This window comes from Panthera onca, chromosome E1, assembly GCF_046562875.1.
Source record: "Panthera onca isolate mPanOnc1 chromosome E1, mPanOnc1 haplotype 2, whole genome shotgun sequence".
In the NCBI taxonomy this organism is placed as follows: Eukaryota; Metazoa; Chordata; class Mammalia; order Carnivora; family Felidae; genus Panthera; species Panthera onca.
This window is the reverse complement of record NC_138352.1, coordinates 18,729,386-18,748,582: the sequence shown is the minus strand read 5'-3', so window position 1 is coordinate 18,748,582 and position 19,197 is coordinate 18,729,386. Positions and strand designations below refer to the sequence as shown.

General features: G+C 61.1%; 2 protein-coding genes across 5 annotated transcripts; one reads left to right on the top strand and one right to left on the bottom strand.

Moving 5' to 3' along the window:
• Nucleotides 1-55: 55 nt before the first annotated feature.
• On the bottom strand, nucleotides 56-2,186 carry SLC35G6 (solute carrier family 35 member G6). The gene is made up of 2 exons (XM_060645029.3): nucleotides 2,083-2,186; nucleotides 56-1,592 (listed from the first exon to the last, which is right to left on the bottom strand). Exons 1-2 carry the CDS (start codon nucleotides 2,083-2,085, stop codon nucleotides 579-581), a joined length of 1,017 nt encoding a protein of 338 aa, XP_060501012.2. The 5' UTR covers nucleotides 2,086-2,186; the 3' UTR covers nucleotides 56-578.
• Nucleotides 2,187-3,236: 1,050 nt separating this feature from the next.
• Nucleotides 3,237-18,422, top strand: ZBTB4 (zinc finger and BTB domain containing 4). 4 transcript variants are annotated; one of them, XM_060647427.3, is made up of 6 exons: nucleotides 3,237-3,415; nucleotides 5,728-5,759; nucleotides 11,197-11,292; nucleotides 11,553-11,623; nucleotides 12,016-13,106; nucleotides 13,793-18,422. In XM_060647427.3, exons 5-6 carry the CDS (start codon nucleotides 12,025-12,027, stop codon nucleotides 15,768-15,770), a joined length of 3,060 nt encoding a protein of 1,019 aa, XP_060503410.1. In that variant the 5' UTR covers nucleotides 3,237-3,415; nucleotides 5,728-5,759; nucleotides 11,197-11,292; nucleotides 11,553-11,623; nucleotides 12,016-12,024; the 3' UTR covers nucleotides 15,771-18,422. The 4 variants fall into 4 exon arrangements, with proteins under 4 accessions (XP_060503410.1, XP_060503409.1, XP_060503406.1 ...); XM_060647426.3 differs by lacking the exon at nucleotides 5,728-5,759 and having other exon boundaries at nucleotides 11,205-11,292; XM_060647423.3 differs by lacking the exon at nucleotides 5,728-5,759.
• The last annotated feature ends 775 nt before the right edge of the window (nucleotides 18,423-19,197 follow it).

The window sequence follows — 19,197 nt, the reverse complement described above, 5'->3', positions numbered from 1 at the left end:
AGTAGGGCTCTCGCTCTCCTTCCAAAGCAGAGATGACACCAACGGCACAGCCACATTCAGAGTGATCCTTGTTTGATGTCAATGTCACGTCACCACCCCGGGGGGGGGCGGGGGGGGGAGCATAACCATGAGGAAAGGAAACTGTCTCTCAGGGAAAAAAGCACACTCCCTCACGCTGGCCGCTGGCTCTGTCCGCTCCCCTGAAAGCCCCAAACAGCCCAGCCCCAGTGCTCTTCTGTCTGCTACTGAGGGGAAAATCCTCCCCGTGGTTCACGGCCGGCCTGCCTCACCCCTTTGATGTGCTCCTCAGACCTTACTTACCCCACAGGCACGTCCTGATCCCCAAGCCCCAGCCTAGACTCCACATCTCTTGATCCCCACGCTCGTCCCAGCTCTTGCAGACAGTCCCTTCTCCGCTGAGTCCCCAGGTCACCCTTGACTCCCAAGGGGTGCCCTCTCCCATCTCCAGTTCTTTCCCGGTCACGTGCCCTCCCCTGCTTGCCTGCCAGTCTCTCCTTCTCCTTCTATTTCCCCCTGCCCCCCCCCCACCCCCAACCCCCAGGCTCTCAAGTCCGATGTCACTCCTCCACCTGCCCTTCCTTCTCACAGCTGAGGTTCTGGGCGGTGATGATGGCAATGCTACCTAACACCACCCCTGCCCCCATGATGTCAGAAGGTGCCACTGTCTCATAGAGCACGTAGTACTGCAGCATCAGGGCCACCACCACCTCGGAGTGCAGGACGGCGCACACCAGGGCGGGGTGGACCTTGGTGACCGCGTAGCTCACGCACACAAAGGAGACCAGGGCCAGGATCCCCACCGCCCCCACGCAGCTCCAGCTCAGAGGGTCGTTGGGCAGCACGGGGGTCTGCAGTACAAAGAGGCCTGGCACAGAGCCCACCAGCCCCACCAAGCCAAACAGGAAGGCCACCGTCGGGAGGCAAGAGGGGAAGTCCAGAGAGCGGTAGACCAGCAGCCCCAGCGACAGCGCCAGGCCGCCCAGGAAGGCGAGCACGTAGCCCAGGGCGGTGTAGAGGCCCGTGGTCCCCTCCTGCAGTGTCCCTAGTCCCGGTCCCACAATGATGATGAGTCCCAGGGTGCTGCCCAACAGGCCACACCAGTCGTAACCGCTGAGACCCTGGCTCTCGAGGCAGAGGGCGAGGAGGGCAGAGCACATTGTGGAAGAGCCCTTGCGGACCGTGGCAGCGTTGCCGGCCGGCACCACCTGAACCGCACTGTAGGCGCATCCGATGCTGAGGACGTTGAGCAGGGCGTGGAGGCAGGCCCGGGCCCGGACGTCGGGAGGTCCCAACAGAGGGTCGCCGCGCAGTTTTAGTAGTAGGGCAATGGGGAGGTGGAAGAGACATCGACAGATGAGCAGCTCCAGCGAGGGGAAGTGGGAAGCCTGGTAAGCCATACGAGAGAAGGGGCCCACGAAGCCAGCGGGCAGGCCCCCACCCAGCAGGGCCACAAGCAGGCCCTTGGTGGCATCGGAGGGCCGGCAGCGCTGGTGCGAAGGGAGGCTGGGCGGAGTGGAGGGCGGCGATGGCTGGGTGAAGTCGGGCAGGTTGAAGTAGGGGTGACTGCCGGCCTGTTAGGGAGAAAGGAGCTCGGGCATTAGGGCAGCCGTAGCCCAGGGGACCGGGGGCAGGGCGAACGCCAGGCTGGGCTGTGGGACCCGTCTCTCGGGACAGTAGAGGGGCGGGCCGTCTCGCTGAGGAGCTCTTGGGAGCTGGAAAGGGCCTGAACAACGTGGATGAGGTGATACAGCGTGGGCCCTGGGCCTCTAAAGCAGGAAGCAGGGGGTGAGCGGTCCAGGGGCATCGTGTTTCTCTGGGTAAATTCCTAAGAGAAGAAAAGGAGGACCCGGGGGGTGCCCTGTTGGTCTGGGGAAGGGGAGGCAGCCTCAGATGCCGTGCGTCTGTGTGATGTCACAGGTTCCAGGGACATCTGGGTACACCATTGTGAGTTTCATTTGGGGGTGTCTCTAGCACAGCTGGGAAGTTTGGGGGGAAGAGACCAAAGGGAGCAGCCAGGAGCCACAGGGAAGGGGGCTCTGTCTCCCTGACCCCGGCACTCACCATCTTTCCTCGGACCTCCTCCTCTATGCCTGGCTCAGGGGGCCTGGGCCCTTCGGAGCTCCAGCCCTTGTGACCTGGATGGAGCGGGAGCGGGGTTCTTCTCTGGAACCTTCCTGAGGTGGGGGTGGGAGGTTCTCCCCTGGAACCTTCCTGAGGCAGGGGTGGGGGTGGGGTAGGGGTGGGGTGGGGGTGGGCCTAGTTTCTCTCCTGGTCTCCAGCCCTGCTTGCTTTGTGTCTGTCTCTGCGCCTCCGAAGTGGGCCTCCTTCTCTTTTTCTCTGGAGGAGTAGCTCTGTGATGAGACTTGTTTGGTTTTAAATGAGCCCGTTTATGTCTCACCTTGTTTCCAAAGAAAGGTTTTGCGGGAGGGAGCTGAGGGCCGACCGCTCTGTCTCCCCCGAGTTGTGGATTTTTGAACACCAGGGAGGAGTCTCTGGGACTGTCCCTCTGGAGTTTCAGGAATGTGTTTCTTGTGTGTGCTTTCACCTGGTGTTTTGTCGGTGCCGCCCCGGGAGGCACACACCAGGGCCTCTGCATTTACGCAGAAGTAGATAGATGTGGATATTTCTGCCGGTGGGGACAAAATACCAAGCTTCGTGGTCGTCTGCACTGGTAGTCATTTACGTGTGTCTGCTCCTTAGGGCTGGGGCCTGCCCGGGCCGCGGCCTGGTGGGGGTCCCTGCGCGTTTCTGGGAAGGGTGGGTGGGCACGTGCGTGTGTCCGGGGCTGCCCCTGTGCGTGTGCTGAGCCCGGGTCTGAGGGACCCACCCGGCCGGATCGCGAGCCTGCCATGTTGTGTGTCCGCGGAGAGGAGCGTGCTCCGGGCGCTGTGCCCCGCCGAGTGAAGGGCGTGCAGGGGGCGGGAGGGAGGGGGGCGTCCCTCGCTAGGCGGCGGGTGGTCGTGCGGCCCGGCGGGGGTGCCGCAGCCAGCCCCGCGCCCGCTCGGTGCCCGCCCGTCCGGCGGCCCTGCGCCGCGCGGGTCCCGTCCCGCGATCGGTCCGGGCCGAGGCCGTCGGGCGCGCTCGCCCGGAGCCCGAGCCCGGAGCCCTGCGTCGGTGTCGGCTGCGCTGCGCCGGCCTCCTCTCGGCGGCGGCGGCGGCGCTGGGGGGGTACTGTTTCCGGGGGTGGGGGTGGGGGTAGGACCGGGGCGGGGGGAGCCGATGATGTCAGCGGCGGCGGCGGCAGCGGCGGCGGGGCCGGGCCGGGGCCGGGCGCTGGGGGGGCCGGGGCCGGAGCCGGAGCCGGAGCCGGAGCTGGAGGCGGGCGAGAGCGGAGCGGCCGGGGGCGGCCACGGGGATGAGCCGGGCCTGGCGGACTCGGCGCCATCGCAGTCAGGTGGGCCCCGGGGCGAACCGGGCAGGGCCAGGGCGGACCGGAGCCAACAGCCGGGCCCCCTCCCCGCTGCCCGGCGCCGCGGGGGCCCGGGCCGCGCCCCGCGCCGCGACCGCTCCCTTTGGGGTTGACCTGGGGGCTCCGGGGTCGGGGGCTGAGCCTAGCCCCGCCTCCAGGCGCGCGCGGCGCTGGGGGGCGGCTAAGGGGGCCCCGGTGCGGCGGCCGGTCCGGCGGCGGCGGCGGCGGCGGCGGCGGCGGCGGCGGCCGGTGGAGGGGGGGGCGCGATCGCCCGGGGCCGGGGAGGGGGGCCCCGCGCCCTCCCCTTCGGAAGGGTTAATTCTGCAGCCCGGTGCCCCCCTCCCCCCCGTGGGGCAGGTTGGGGGTGGGGTGGGGCGGGTGTGAGCCCGGGCCGGCGCTGCAAGCTGCCGGGAGGGCGATGGCGTAGGAGCCAGGCGGAGAGGGGGAGGGGTGGGCCGCCCAGCGCCCCGGAGTTGGGGTGTGCGGGGTGCGCGGGGCGGGCAGGGGCCCCGGAGCCATCGTGCCGTCGGGGCAGGGTCGTGGCTGTGAGTCCTGGAGATTGTGTATCTCCCGCTGTGTTGTGGGGCAAGGTAAACCTGTCCTGGGCACCACTGTTTGCTGGTCCGGCAGCCAGGGGTCCGGGTAGGGCCCTCCGTGGGCCACGGGGACAGGAAGCCTCGTGGAGGGGCGTCCGATGGTGTGGGGGGCAGAATTACAAGATGCGGCCCGGTGGCTTTGGGTGACAGGTCCGCATTGGGGCGCGGGGCAATGATACATGCGGAGTTTGTCAGATGGGTGGTTTTCTGTAGGTTTGAGACCCGCGTGTGTTTTCTTGCACGTATGTGTCTTTTGCTGTACACATGAACTATTTCTGAACTGTTGTTTTCTGCATAGCTGTCGTGGTTAGTGTGCGTGCTTGTGGAGGGCACCAGAGTGCAGCGTGCACGCGCGCCCCTTTGGAGGGGGCGGTTGTGTACCTTTGAGTCAGAAGGCGTCACGTCCGGGTCCCCTTTCTGTGGCCCTGCTGAGGTGTGGTCCGGTGTCAGCGAGGTCGCCCCCCCCCCCCTCCGCAGGTTGGGTTTGTGTGTCTGTGTGTGGAGTGAGTTGTAAGTGGAGAGCACGTCTAGAACTCAGGTCCCGAGGATCTGTGGGGAGTGGGGGCCCCCAGGGTGTGTCCCAGGTACTTGTGGGGCAGCGGGCACCGGCGTGCGAGGGGCTGGGGGGGGGGGGCGGTGTGTGTGGAAAGTGCAGGTTGTGTTTATGGGATCGTGGGCAGCCGAGCGAGGGGAAGGCTGTGTGTTTATAACGTTCTCTATGGGATTCTTTTGTGACGTTGTTTGTGGGAGCCCGTCCGTGCTGTTGGACCAGGAGGCGAGCTGGTCAGAAAACACTTGTGGGGAGGGAGGTGGCGTGACAAGGGCAATGTGGGCCTCAGACTGGAGAGATCAGCCGCCAGCCTTGTGTGCAGCCTGCCTTCCGCGCTGGAGTGGCCGCGTGAGGCTGCTGTGGGGATACGGGAGGAGGAAGGCCGGGAGATAAATATGGGGCAGACAAGGGCAGGCCTGGGAGCTGTCGGGTGGCCCAGCTGGTCCCCGTGCAGGGTCTGAGCGCTTGGCCCCTCAACGGCCCGCCCGGCGTGTCAGGGTCACCGGGAGGAGAGGCCTGGCGGCCGCAAGGAAACCAAGCTGGGACGCAGCGCCTTCTTGGCCGTGTTTACGTAAAGGCCGGGTGTGACTCTTGTCACTGAAAGGAAAAAGAAACACGAAGTTTGCAGTCCCCTCCTCCTGCTTCACCCTCTCTCTGCCCCCCTGGCGGGGATCTCTGCTTTTCCTGCTCTCTGTGACGCACACTGGGCCGCTCCCGCCACTGTGGAGGGGTCTGGGAATGGAATTCGCTCGCTAGGCAGATTGCTCAGAACAGGTTTTCCTCACCTTTGGTGCCTGGGCCCTTCTGTAGATGTGTGTGTGTGCGTGTGTGTGTGTGTGTGTGTGTGTGTGTGTGTGTGTGTGTGTGTGCTGTGCCTGGCCTGGCTGGGGGGAGGGTGGTTGTGCAGGGGGTGGGTGGGGAGGGCACCATAGCGGGGGCCCTCTTGTCAGATGGGAGTGGGGGGTGCTGTCTGCTGTGTGAGGCCTGAACAACAGGTGCACCGTGGCCTGGTGGGGGGGAAGGAGGCCTGGGAGTGAGGAGTTCTGGCCCTGCCTCGACCTCACCGACCTCACCGGCACTTTGCCCGAGTGAGCCTCAGGTCCTCATCTGTAAAATGGGGCTAATTACCTGCCCTGCCTATCTTCCAACAGGGGCGTAAGTGGCACTATGGGAGATGTACCTGGTAAGTAGCTACGGTTTGGGGGCTACGCCTGTGCCAGCCGCTGGGGGTCCCCTCCTCGGGGCTTGGCTGATGACAATAGTAGTAAGCCCGTATTTGGCGCTCGCTGTGTACCAGGACGCTGTCCTCTGTGCTTTCACATATGATCGCTCATTTACTCTCTGCAAACCCCCATGGAGGTAGGTGTCCTGATTACCCCCCTTTTTCAGATGGGACAGCTGAGGCCCAGAGAAGTTAAGTAATTTGCTCAAAGTCACTCAGCTGCTAAGAGGTAAAGCTGGATTTGAACCCTGGCAGTCAGCTTCTAGATCCTGTGTGCTTATACACTGTTTTCTGCTGCCTTTCTGAAGCTTTCTGCGGGCCTCTCTGTGCACCCCCCACCTACACACACACACACACACACACACACACACACACACACACACACTTCTCCCCAGTCTCTCCAGAATTTAGCACCTGTACCCGTCGGTGTCGTGTCGGAAGATCAGTGTGCTGAGACAGTGACTCGGACAGTCCTGGCCTTGGGAGTGAGAACCTAATCTAATATCTGCTGCTGGGTGCCGGCCATGGGGGCACAGAATGTTGATAAGCCAGGCACAGGAGGGATTGTCCTTGCCCTGTGGGTCAGGGAGGGCCGAGAGGGAGGTGGCATTTGAATTACATCTGCACATTTTGGAGGGCCTTGGGGAAGAGGTTAGGGAAGGTTGCATTTATGCCAGGAGGGTAAAGGCAGCGGGCTGTGGGGCGCGTTGGGGGGTGGGGGGGGAGCGCCCTGGGTGCTTGAGGGGAGTCCAACACCGGGCAAGATTGGAAAGGAAGACTGGAATTGGACCCTTGAGTGTCTGGCTGAGGAATCTGAACCTCATTCCCGAGTGAGTGGAGACCAGCGGAGGTTTCTGGGGACGCGGACCATCAGTGAGAGGAGGCCTGGAGGCAGGAGAAGAGCCTTGGGCCACGCAAGTGTTAACTGGGGCCTGAGCTTGCTCGGGGGCCAGAGGCGGGTTGAAGGGAAGGTTTCCAGAGCCATTCCCGAGCTGGGCCGCAGATCCGACCCAGCCTGGTGACGGCTGGATGCGGGGAGTGGAGGAAAGGGCGGGGTCAGTCGTGACACAGTTAGCACTCAGCACGTGAGCCCTTCTGTGATTTCTGTAACCCGCCGGCCAGCCGTAGGCCCCTCCAGAGCAGGATCAGGGCCGTGGCAGGAGGAAAAGATTTAGCATCTGGGTTCACATAAGCCCAGATTTGAATTCTGACTCTGGTGCTCACAAGCTGTGTGACCTTGAGCAGGACGTGCCCCTCCACGAGCCTCGGTTTCCTCATCTGTCAAACTGGGATCATATAAATACTGACTCTGGGTGGCTGTTTTGAGGAAGTCGTTCAGTGAGACAGCCCACGGAAAGCACTGGAAGTCTATCAGGCAAAGCGTGAGGGCCCCAGAAGGGGTCGAGTTATATGCGTCATTCCGGCTGCTGGCCAGCTCAGTCTGGCACTGAGGGACGGCTCCTTTCCTGGCGGTGGACAGACCCCAGGAAGACCCTGAAGAAGGCAGGTTCATTCATTCACCGATTTTAAATCTCCCCTTGTACCAGGCACCGGTCTAAGCACTGATGACAGCAGTGAAAACAGCAGTAAGAATCTCTCTCCCTTGGAGCTTACGTTCTAGAAACACATGAATAGTACGCCTTGCTAAGTGCCAAGGAGAAGGGGGAAGGGAGGGGGTAGGAAGTCTGGGGAGGTGGGGGTGGCCACCAAGGCCTCCAGGAGATGGTGACTTGAGTCAAGGCTTCAAGGAGGTGGGGCGGCGAGGCCCGGGGCTGCCCGAGGGAAGAACATTCTGGGCAGGGGGGACAGCAAGAGACAGAGCGCGTCTGGTGGCGGTGCACAGAGCCCCACGTCAGTCACGCCGCCCAGATCACACAGCTGGTCAAGAGTGGAGGGACCCGTGAAAACAAACAAAAAACTAAAAAACCACAGAGCCGCCAAACTGCCCATGAAGCTGAATTTCTTCTCTACGGCTTCCCCCTGCCCCCGCCCCCCATTTTCCGGGACTGAGTTCCGAGATAAAAAGAACCAGCATTAACTGGACTTTCAGCACGTACCTAGTACTGCCCTGGGTCCTGCCGGCCAGGAGCGCGTTCGTCCTCGCCACCCGGCCAAGTGGGAACCGCTCCTTATCCCCGCCTTACAGACAAGGAAACTGAGATACGGAGGGGTGAAGCGACCGGCCCCGGGTCACGTAACTGCCGTCTTCACCTCCCGTCAAACCTCGTAGGGTAGCGGTTGAACTCCGGGGAGCTGGGTCCAAACCCCGAGACCAGGGGCAGGTCGCCCCCCCCCCCCCCCCCCGCCGGCACCGCGTTCTCTCCACTCCCAGGTGAGGGGGTTGGCGTATTTCAAGCCTCAGTTTCCTCCTCTGGACAGCGGGGTTGACGATAGCCCCCGCTGCGGCCATCTGGGGGCCTTGCAAGTGTCGAAATGACACTCGAGTGCAGATAAAATGCTTAGCACCGTGCTCCTCACATAAGGATGTCACACACGGCAGCTGCAAGTTCCATGATGATGACGATGCGTCCGGCCGGTCGCTGAGGGCCAGGCCAGCTTGGGACCTCCGTGGTTCTAAGAAGCCCTCACGGGCCTCGTCCAAGCATTTTGGCAGGCGGCACACAGCCACGCCTCAGGAGGCACCAAGCCCGCGTGCCCGTGCAGGTGGCCAGGCCTGGCCGAGGGGGGCTGTGGGGGCTGGAACTGAACTTCTGTCATGCTTGCCTGTACAGACAGGCCTGCTACCTCTGGAGGAAGGGGCCCCTCCTTGAATTTTTTTCCCTTCCTCTCGTTTTCACAAAGGTACTAGATGGGCCGGCGGGGGCCCTAGCGGGTGCTGTTTTTCTATCCACTCTCCTCACAACACTGGCGACGGCAAATGCGTGGGGTTTTCCCACACCGACCAAGGCTCTGACGCCAGCTGGGCGTCCTGCAGCTCAGCTCAATTCTGACCCTGTCTCCCTGGAGGTACCGTCAGATCCCACAGGTTAAGGACTCAGTCCCGTGAGTCCCACCCGCTTCGGATGTCAGTCACCCACAAGCCTGGGCCTCTGACCAGCTGTAAATCGGGGTTTCCCGTGGCCCCCCCACCTTCAGCTTTGAAAATTTGCCAGGGTGGCTCATGGAACGGAGGGAGACGCTTACTTAGGGTTTACCGGTTTATTGTATAATTAAGGATACGGTAATAACAGGCGAACGGCCAAACGAAGGAGATACATAGGGCGAAATCTGGAGAGGCCCTGAGCACAGGACCTGCCGTCTCCCCGGGTTGGGGTTCACCACCCTCCTGTCCCACGGATGTTCACCAACCTAGAAGCTCTCTGAACCCCACAGGCTAGAGATTTTCATGGAAGCCTCAGCACGTAGTCACGATCCGTGATTAACTCAGTCCCCAGCCCCTCTCCCCTCCGTGGCGGATGGATGTGGGCTGAACGTTTCAAGCTTCCACTCATGGTTTGGTATTTCTGGTGACCGGCCCCCATCCCGAAGCTTTCCAGGAGACTACCAAGGTCACCTCATTAGAACAAAAGACGCTCCTGTCACCCAGGAAATTCCAAGGGATTGAGGAGCTCTGTGTCAGGGCTCAGGGTCAACCACCAAATGTTAGCAACAAAGATGCTCCCAGAACCCTTATCACTTGGGAAATTAGAGGAGTTTGAGGAGCTCTGTGTCAGGAATGGGGATGAAGACCAATTATGTACGTATTTTTTATTGGATCATAAATATCACAGCTATAAACTGGTCCTTCATCGTGAGGGGCTATAGTCCAGAACACCGGCTTTGTTTTTTGGGGTTGTTGTTGTTGTTAATGTTTATTGATTTTTGAGAGAGAGAGCGTGAGCAGGGGCAAGGGCAGAGAGAGAGAGAGAGACAGAATCCAAAGCAGGCTCCGGGCTCTGAGCTCTCAGCACAGAGCCTGATGTGGGGCTCGAACCCATGAACCGTGAGATCATGACCCGAGCTAAAGTCGGACACTTAACCAACTGAACCACCCAGGCACCCCCAGAATACAGACTTTGTCACCACACTTTTCTGGTATCAGATTTCAGCCCTCCTACTAACTGGCCACACATCTCTAGCTCAAGCCTGTCCATTAAAAATGGGGAAGCCAGGGCGCCTGGCTGGCTCAGTCGATGCAACGCTTGACCTCAGAGTTGTGAGTTCGAGCCCCACGTTGGGTGTAGGGATTACTTAAAATCTTTAAAATGGGGGAGCTAAGCACTACCTTGTAGGATAGTGATGAGGAGGAGAGGAGGTAATACAAGGAAGGTACTGGATCTTAAGGGTCCCAGGGGGCCAGCGGCTACCTTGGAAGGGAGTGAGAAGCCTTTCTCTCTTGTCACTTTACAGCCAGAACTGGACCCCAGGCCACACGCAGGGCGGCTGGCGGGGGCAGGGGCGCTTCTGCAGGGTGCATGTGGCATGCAATGTGGCAATGTTACGGGGAACACCTGGCCCAGTACTGCTGTGTGCCTAGCACTTGGGGCTGTTAGAACTTTTGAATATCACCCCCCCCCCCCCCATTGCCACCTTCCTCCTCCCGGAGGAATCAGAGCATGAAGAGGGCTGTGGCAGGGAGGCCTTTCAGCCCAGATGCTAAAGAGCCTTTGGGGGCGGGTAATGAGGAACCCCAGATGCGGTATATCTCAGAGGACTTGTGTGACCCAGGGCATTTGGAAGGAGAGTGTTCCTGGGTTTCATGCAGGGTGGATGAGGGGCCCAGAGCTCTGCCCTCGGGTCCGTAGGTCTGGCTCTGTGATCAGCGCCACCCCCACCCCCACCCCCACCCCCCGGTTATTATCAGCTGTGTGTGACTTTGGCTATGTCACCGTACGGCTCTGGAACTTGGATCTTCAACTGAAAAATGGGCCCCCAAAGCCCTGACTGTGCCCACAGTGGCTGTGGGGTGCTTTCTGTGCGGTGACCACAACGGCTCAAATTTGGGGTGCCTGCTATTCCTTTCGGATGAGCCTTCTAGCAAGAGGTGAGGTAGGGGGTGTCTTTCTCTCCCCCCCCCCCCTTTTAAGCCAAAGTCCCAAAGCCACCAGCTTTCAGAGTAAGGAGTGGGACCCAAGCCTCCTCACTCTCGGTCTGGCGGCCTTTTTCCAGTGCCCTCCAGAGACGGCAGCGAGCTGGCACGTATGTATGAACCCATGGTCTTTGGTGGTCACCTGGCACCAGAAACCCCCTCTAAGATTTGTGGGCCTGGTGTGTGTGTGTGTGTGTGCGTGTGTGTGTGTGCGTGTGTGTGTGTGCGTGCGTGTGTGCAGTCCTCTCCTAAGTGGAATATCTAGCAGTTTGGTCCAATGAAAAAAAAAAGCTCTAGCAAATCTATTTTGATGTGGAAATGAGACTCTTATAATGAAAGACAACATGCAAATCTTTGATTTTCTTTGAGCCCCGAAGATTGGGCCAAAGGGACTTGAGACTGATCCGAGAGGCTCCCCTGGACCTATGGGACTGAACTACGCCACCGCCGTCGTGTTGTTTTGAGGTGAATTGGGACTATGCAAATTGCCTTGTGCCTGTACTCTGGGCCAGCAGGCAGGGGTCTGCAATTATCTGCGTGTGACCTCCTAGGTCCAATCGGATGCGGTTAGACAAATAACCTGACAGGTCCCCGGAAGGGTCCGGGTCTCCAGAGCAGCCCCGGGCGTCCTCTTTGACCCCAAGTGCTGTGGCCACCCCCCCTCCCCCCGGGGTCCTTTCCTTCCCGGCTCCCTTCCTGAGAACACGGTTTCTGTGTCTCCACAGAAGGAAGAGGCCCCACAGAAGGGACTCGCTGAGCCAGCCCCCGCTCTGCTCCATGTTGACTGTGCCCTCAGGTGAGACGTTGCGAGAGTCTGAGGCTGGGAGAAGTCGGACGGGAGGCAAGGGCAGTCATGTTTTTCTAGACGCGGGCGTCCTGTGAAGGGGTCACCAGTCCCCGTGGGGGCTCCCTCTTCCTCCCGCCAGGAGAGAAGCGGCCACTGCTTTCCTCTCTGTCCGTGGCTTTGGAGGCTTTCACCCTTGACCTTCATCGTGACCTGAGCCATTCCTAGCCTCTTCCAGCCCCAGAGGTTTGACCTACTACTGTGAGATGCCCGCCAGACTCGCGTGGCTAAGATTAACCCCTGCCTTCTGTGAGCGGAAGGTTGTCAGCCTCCCACTGGTCTCTGACCAACAGCCTCCACTGCCCTCCCCGCTCACCCCCCCCTTCCTGTTCTCGTCTGTCTAGGCTGGCGCCATGCCCCCCCCAGCAGAGGTGACGGACCCGTCCCACGCCCCCGCCGTCTTGCGCCAGCTCAACGAGCAGCGGCTCCGTGGCCTCTTCTGTGACGTCACCCTCATAGCTGGAGACACCAAGTTCCCCGCGCACCGCAGTGTCCTGGCCGCGTCTAGTCCTTTCTTCCGAGAGGCCCTGCTTGCTTCGGCTCCGCTGCCCCTCCCACCAGTGACTGGGGGCCCTGCCCCCAACCCGGCCACCACCACAGCTGCCTCTTCCTCCTCCTCCTCCTCGTCCTCCTCTTCTTCCTCTTCCTCCTCGTCTTCTTCCTCTTCCTCGTCTTCTCCCCCTCCGGCCTCACCCCCCACTTCCTCCCCACCCCGGGTCCTGGAGCTGCCAGGGGTCCCGGCCGCCGCCTTCTCTGATGTCCTCAACTTCATCTATAGCGCCCGGCTCGCACTCCCAGGCGGCGGAGGGGACGGGGCAGCGGTGGCAGAGATCGGGGCTCTGGGGCGGCGTCTGGGCATCTCCCGCCTGCAGGGCCTGGGGGAGGGAGGCGATGCCTGGGTACCTCCTGCCCCAGCCCCCATGGCCAGCTCGCAGGCTGAAGACGACAGCTTCGGGCCCGGGCCTAGGCCAGCCGGGGACTGGGAGGGCGACAGGGCCGAGGCCCAGGCCTCTGACTCCCAGCCCCCGCTGTCCCGGCGGCCCCTCCCCTGCCCCCGATGTGGGAAGAGCTTCATCCATCCCAAGCGGCTGCAGACCCATGAGGCGCAGTGCCGACGGGGGGCCGGCCCTCGAGGGCCTGCGGGGCTGGGCCCCGGGGGCCCCGGCCCCAGTGGTCCTGCGGGAGTGGATGCCTCAGCCCTGCCCCCGCCGGTGGGCTTCCGAGGTGGCCCTGAGCACGTGGTGAAGGTGGTGGGTGGCCACGTGCTGTACGTGTGCGCGGCCTGCGAGCGTTCCTACGTGACCCTGTCCAGCCTGAAGCGGCACAGCAACGTGCACTCCTGGCGGAGGAAGTACCCCTGCCGCTACTGTGAGAAGGTGTTCGCCCTGGCTGAGTACCGAACCAAGCACGAGGTGTGGCACACTGGGGAGCGCAGGTGAGCGCGGGGGGGTCCTGGAGATCGGGGCGCGGGTGGCGGCGCAGGGTCAGGAGGCCGCGCGCGCGGGGACCACTGACAAGGGAAGGAGGGGGGCCGAGAGAGTCACCGAGAGGCTGGCCTGCTCACCCACTCGCCCCTGCTCGCCTGCTCGTGGTCGCTCACGCACCTGCCTCCCCCCTGCCTCCGCTCCCTCCGCGAACGCTCACCAGCGCCCCCAGATGCCCCGGGTGGGGTGGGGCCTGGTGCTGTGCCCGAGGAGGCCGAGGAGGGCAGAAGAAGCTGTCCTCCCAGGACAAGACTGTGGGGAGCGCAGGCCTGTCCGGTAGTTGTGACACGTATCTCCGTAATACGTCCCCGTTCATAAGACGTGTCCCCGTTCTGTCCCCGGAGCTGTGAGTTAGGCGAGGTGCGTGCTTATTCCCGGTTCACAGATGGAGCAGCTGGGGCCTGGTGACTCCCAGCCACCCGGGGGGGGGGGGGGGGGCCCTGAGCTAGGACGAGAGGGGGAGGGTGTTGCTCCCCGGAAGCTGGCAGGCTAGGACAGGCAGCAGGAAAGGAGCGCGAGGGAATGGCCGGGGGAGTTCTAGGTCTGAGCGGAGGACGTGGGAAGCTGAGGCCCTGGCTGCGGGGCCCCTGACTCCAGCGTCTCTGTCCCCGCCCTGTTCCCTGCTGTCCCGGCCCAGGTACCAGTGCATCTTCTGCTGGGAGACCTTTGTCACTTATTATAACCTGAAGACCCACCAGCGAGCCTTCCATGGCATTAGCCCCGGCCTCTTAGCCAGTGAGAAGACGCCCAATGGAGGCTACAAGCCCAAGCTCAATACCCTCAAGCTGTACCGCCTGCTCCCCATGCGGGCAGCCAAGCGGCCCTATAAGACCTACAGCCAGGGAGCCCCCGAGGCCCCCCTTTCTCCAAGCCTCAACACGCCGGCCCCCGTAGCAATGCCTGCCAGCCCACCACCCGGCCCCCCACCCGCCCCCCAGCCCGGCCCCCCACCCTCTGTTATCACTTTTGCCCACCCGGCTCCCTCGGTCATTGTGCACGGGGGCGGCAGCGGTGGTGGAGCAGGGGGGGGCCCGGCCAGCACCGGGGGAGCCCAGGCTGCCTCGGTCATCACTTACACCGCTCCCCCGAGGCCCCCCAAAAAACGTGAGTACCCGCCTCCTCCCCCTCAGCCTGCAGCCACACCGACCAGCCCCGCCACGGCCGGCAGCCCGGCCACAGCCGCGGGGCCGGCCACAGCCACGGAGGAGGCCAAGGGCCGGAACCCACGGGCCGGAAGGACACTGACCTACACGGCCAAGCCAGCCGGCGGGATTGGCGGGGGTGGGGGTCCCCCCGCGGGGCCTGGCCGGGGCCCCTCTCAGCTACAGGCTCCACCTCCACTGTGTCAGATCACTGTGCGCATCGGGGAGGAGGCCATTGTCAAGCGCCGCATCTCAGAGACTGACCTGCGTCCCGGGGAGCTGAGCGGAGAGGAGGTGGAGGAGAGCGAGGAGGACGACGACGACGAGGACGACGACGACGACGAGGACGACGACGACGACGAGGACGACGAGGAAGCGAGCGCCGGCGGGGAGGACCAGCTCTGGAGGCCCTACTACTCCTACAAGCCCAAGCGCAAGGCCGGAGCCGCGGGCGCGGGCAGCACCGGGGGCAGCGCGCTGCCCAGAGGCCGCCGGCAGCCCCGCTGGAGACAGAAGTCGGAGCGCCGGAGCTGGGAGGACACCCCGGCGGCGGCGGCGGCGGCGGCGGCCGAGGGCCCCGCGGGGCGCGCCCGGGGCGAGCGGAGGCACCGCTGCGGGGACTGCGCCCAGACCTTCGCCACCCTGCGGAAGCTGCGCAAGCACCAGGAGGCGCACGGCGGCGGCGCGCACGGCTCCCGGGCCGGCCGGCGGCCCTCCACCCGCTTCGCCTGCCCTCACTGCGCCAAGGTGTGCAAGACGGCGGCCGCCCTGAGCCGCCACGCGCAGAGGCACGCCGCCGAGCGGCCCGGGGGCACCCCCACGCCCGTCATCGCCTACTCCAAGGGCAGCGCTGCCACCAGACCCGGGGATGTCAAGGAGGAGGCCCCCCAGGAGATGCAAGTCTCCTCTTCCAGCGGGGAGGCAGGGGGCGGGGGCGCGGCCGCGGAGGAAGCTTCCGAGACCGCGTCTCTCCAGGACCCTGTCATCTCCGGGGGTGAGGAGCCCCCGCTGGTGGCAGGAGGGGGCACCTATGCCTATCCGCCCGTGCAGGAATTTCCACTGGCTCTGATCGGGAGCGGCAGGGAACCTAGTGGTGGGAGGGGCAAAGCCGGGAGCGAGGGGCCGGTGGGGGCCGGGGAGGGGGACCGCGTGGAGGGGATGGGGGCCGCCAAAGTCACCTTCTACCCCGAGCCCTACCCACTGGTCTATGGCCCCCAGCTCCTTGCGGCCTACCCTTATAACTTCAGCAACTTGACCGCACTCCCGGTGGCTCTCAACATGGTCCTACCTGACGAGAAGGGTGGGGGCGCCCTCCCCTTCCTTCCAGGGGTCTTTGGCTACGCAGTCAATCCTCAAGCAGCACCCCCTACGCCCCCGACTCCACCTCCCCCGACTCTTCCTCCCCCAGTCCCCCCTAAGGGAGAGGGGGAAAGGGCGGGGCTTGAGAGAACCCAGAAGGGAGATGTGGGGTGAGCTCTGGGCCCGCCTCCCCCCTTTCACCAGATGCCACCCTCCCTGAACCCCCTGCCACTACCAGCTCCCTGGCTTCCCTGCCCCTTGGGAGCCCCTCCACACTCTTGTGCAGGGACTTGGGGGCCCCTGGAGCTCAGGGGTCAGGCTGCTTTGTGTGAGATTGTAGTTTTCCCGTCTCCTGGGGAGGGATCTTTGGTGGTTCCCCTCTCGGTTCTCCTCCAGGGAATGGCCTCCGCGAGGGGCAGGGCCAGCCCCCATCCCTTCTTCAGCCCTTGGGGCAACTGAGCAATATACTTCTAGGAATCTCTACTCACGGCCCCCACCAGCTCTGAATGTCTAACCCACCCTCCTGATTCGTAAAACCCGGGGGGAGGGGGGGAACCATCTCTCTCGCCTAGTGACCTCCCCTCGTTGTGCAGCTTTCTCCAAGCCCCTGCCTAGATGCTTCCTAGCACATTCCATTCTCTGTGGCCCAGGGCCTGGACCAGACCATTGTGATACCCGACACCCACCCATCTGGGAGCTTGGCTCCAGGTTCCATTCTTCCCAGGGGTGGGGTTCTGTGTCCCTGTTCCCTTCACGTTAAGACGCCATGCCTTCTTTGGCTTCCATGCCTTTGGATCTTCCACATTCCTCCTCATTCTCCTAGACTCTGGAGATGGCCTCTTCCCATCCAGGTCAAGGAGGTGTTGGGGGGAGGGCTACCCATCTGTTCCACGGCTGAGCACTTCCCCAGCCCAGGGCAGCACTAATCTCGGCCCTATCTTGACCCTCAAATCCAGTGAGCCCCAGATTCTTCTTCCAAGGCAAAGAGGTGAGTAGATCACACCTCTTCCTGCCTCTACCTATGGCCTCTTCTGGGCTAAATCAGATTTGGGGGCCAGGAGGGAGGAGCTCCATATGGGATGGGGAAGAGAATCTACTTTCTCCCTGGTTTTTTGTTTTTTTTTTTCCTGATGGTTTCTCCCAGACTAGACCAAATAGCCAGAAAAGTGATGGGGGTTGGATGGGTGGGTAAGCCCAAGATTTGCACATGACCTCCCGTCCTTACTTTTACCTCCATCTTCCCCAGTGTCGCTTCCCTCACCATTCACTCCAGGTGGTTTTTGGGGAACCATCCTACTCCCTTGGTGGGCTTTGGGGTATCCCCACCAATTTTTCCTCCAAAATAGCACCTTACACCCCATCTTTGACTCAGTTCCCCACACCCAAAGATCCCAGCCTAGGGATGGGGTGCAGGGACCCTAAACAGTCCCTAATCCCTAATTTGCACTAGTTAACCCTGGTCAGGGGTCCGTATGTTTCCTTCCAGCGGGGGAGTTGAAGAAACGTTTGCTCCTAATTCTCTTTGATGACCGGGCGTCCCCACTCTGTGATTGGATGAACATTTCCCATCCCACCCACCTCCTCCCCCCCCCCCCAATAAAAACAGCTCACAAGGGGAGAGCCAGTTTGGGGGAGGAAATCTGACAAATGGGAATTACAGGAGTGCAGTTTAAAAAGGGGAAAGGCTGCCGTCACCTAAATGGCAGCTTTTTCCCAGCTACTGTTTTCTGGGGCCAAGATGGCCGCCCTCTCAACGATGCTGAAAGGGCAAGACCATGGCTTTTGGAGGGAGGTGAGCTCGAGGGAAGGACCAGGAGCATCTGACCCTCCTAGTATATAGGAAGGGGGGGGTTTCTGACAGGCTCCTGAATGTTAACCATGGAGGAGTATCACTCCTCCACTCCTCCTCTGTCTCTTTGCACTTTTCTTGGTCTTGGCCACAGTCCGAGTGAAGAGTTTCCTACTGAATGTACCAAGTTCCAATTTTTAAGGGGGAAAAATGCTTAAAACGGGAAAATGCAAAAAAAAAAAAAATCACTAAAAAATTCCCACAAATCTTGTTTCTGGCACTTTAGAAAAACTGCGAAAAAAGAACATAATAAAAAATACATATATATATCTACACACAAATTTTATATATATATCTACACACACATATATATATACACCTACACACACACACACACACACACACACACATACACACAGCGGAACCACAAGAGAGACAGAAAGGCCTTGGAGGCAGGGAGCAGATGCTCTAATTGCCTCCCCTAGATCCTTAACCTGCACTCCTCTGAGGCAAAAAGGCACAGGAAATGGAAGGAGTTGAGGGTGGACCGGGCAATTCGAATTTCAGAACAGGTCAAAATTCCAAAACTGTGGACATTTTGGGAGAACTGAGATTGTAGACATTTTTTTTTTTTTTTTTAATGACGATTTAGGAAAATAGTTTCCAGAATGTGGTCGTTCTGGGCAATCAATGAGATTGTGGCAAAATCGGAGATTAAAAATAATGTATCTGAGCTGGGGAACCTGAATATTGTGAATTTCAGAGGTTGGAAATTTGGGATTTTGCAGTCTCGTCTTTTGAAAGTCATTCGGGTCTTGTCAGTTTGTGCCCTCTTTCCCCATGCTCCCTGGGAAGAGGGGTGACGGAGGAATGGGAAGGCCACTGGTTCTGTGCCACAGCACGCGAGGTTTAGAATTCTACAGACTATAGCTCTATATGTAGTGAGGACCCAGATTTAGAGAAACTGACCAATATTTATCTCCGCATCTGTGTGTGTGTCCAACTCTCTAGGCCAATAAACCAACAAGACAAACAAACTGTCCTCCTCAGTAGTACGCCAAGTGCACTTGTTTTCGTGGCTGGTGGGTCGGCCGGACAGGGACACGCTTGCCCTGTCCCACAGGGATCCTGGGAGCTGCAGCTGTATTTATCCCTCTTGGGGCCACAGCTTCCAGCAACCGAGGAGGCGTGAGGGCCTGGTGACCCTACATGCCTCGCCATAATGGCCGCAGCCACCAGGCTCAAGCTGACTTTGGTCTGACCTCCAGGCAGAAACATGAACTCAGTCCAGTTCACACAGCCTGCTGGGCACAAGATCCTAGTGGCCCATGCGCCTTAAACCGGGTGCAACCCTGTCTCCAAATTGAAAGGAAACCGACGCACAAAACAAGTGACAGCCATGGGATACGGCCAGCTTTCTTTTTCCACTCCTAGCCCCCCACTACCTTCAACTCCTCATCCCCCACCTCCCCTCCCCTTTGTCTAATGGGACAGGCAAGTAAAATGAGGGAAGTCGTGGGTCAGGTGGGTGGGGGCTTTGAAGAATTCTGGTACAAATAACCTTGACCGGACCAGGCAGCCACTAACCCTCAGGTTGCTGCCAACAGGGGAGTCAGGCCTGGTGTTACCGTACTTTTAATTTCCCTCCCCCAAGGGAAGCCGGAAATCCAAATTTCTCTGTGCACTATCCAAACTTTTAAAGTAGCGAACTCACACTGAAACCTGTGAGGTCAACAACGCAGGTCAAACAAAACACGCCAGTTGGCAACCTCTGATGTCTGCTGTATCGTGCGTTTGCTCCCATCTTGTCAC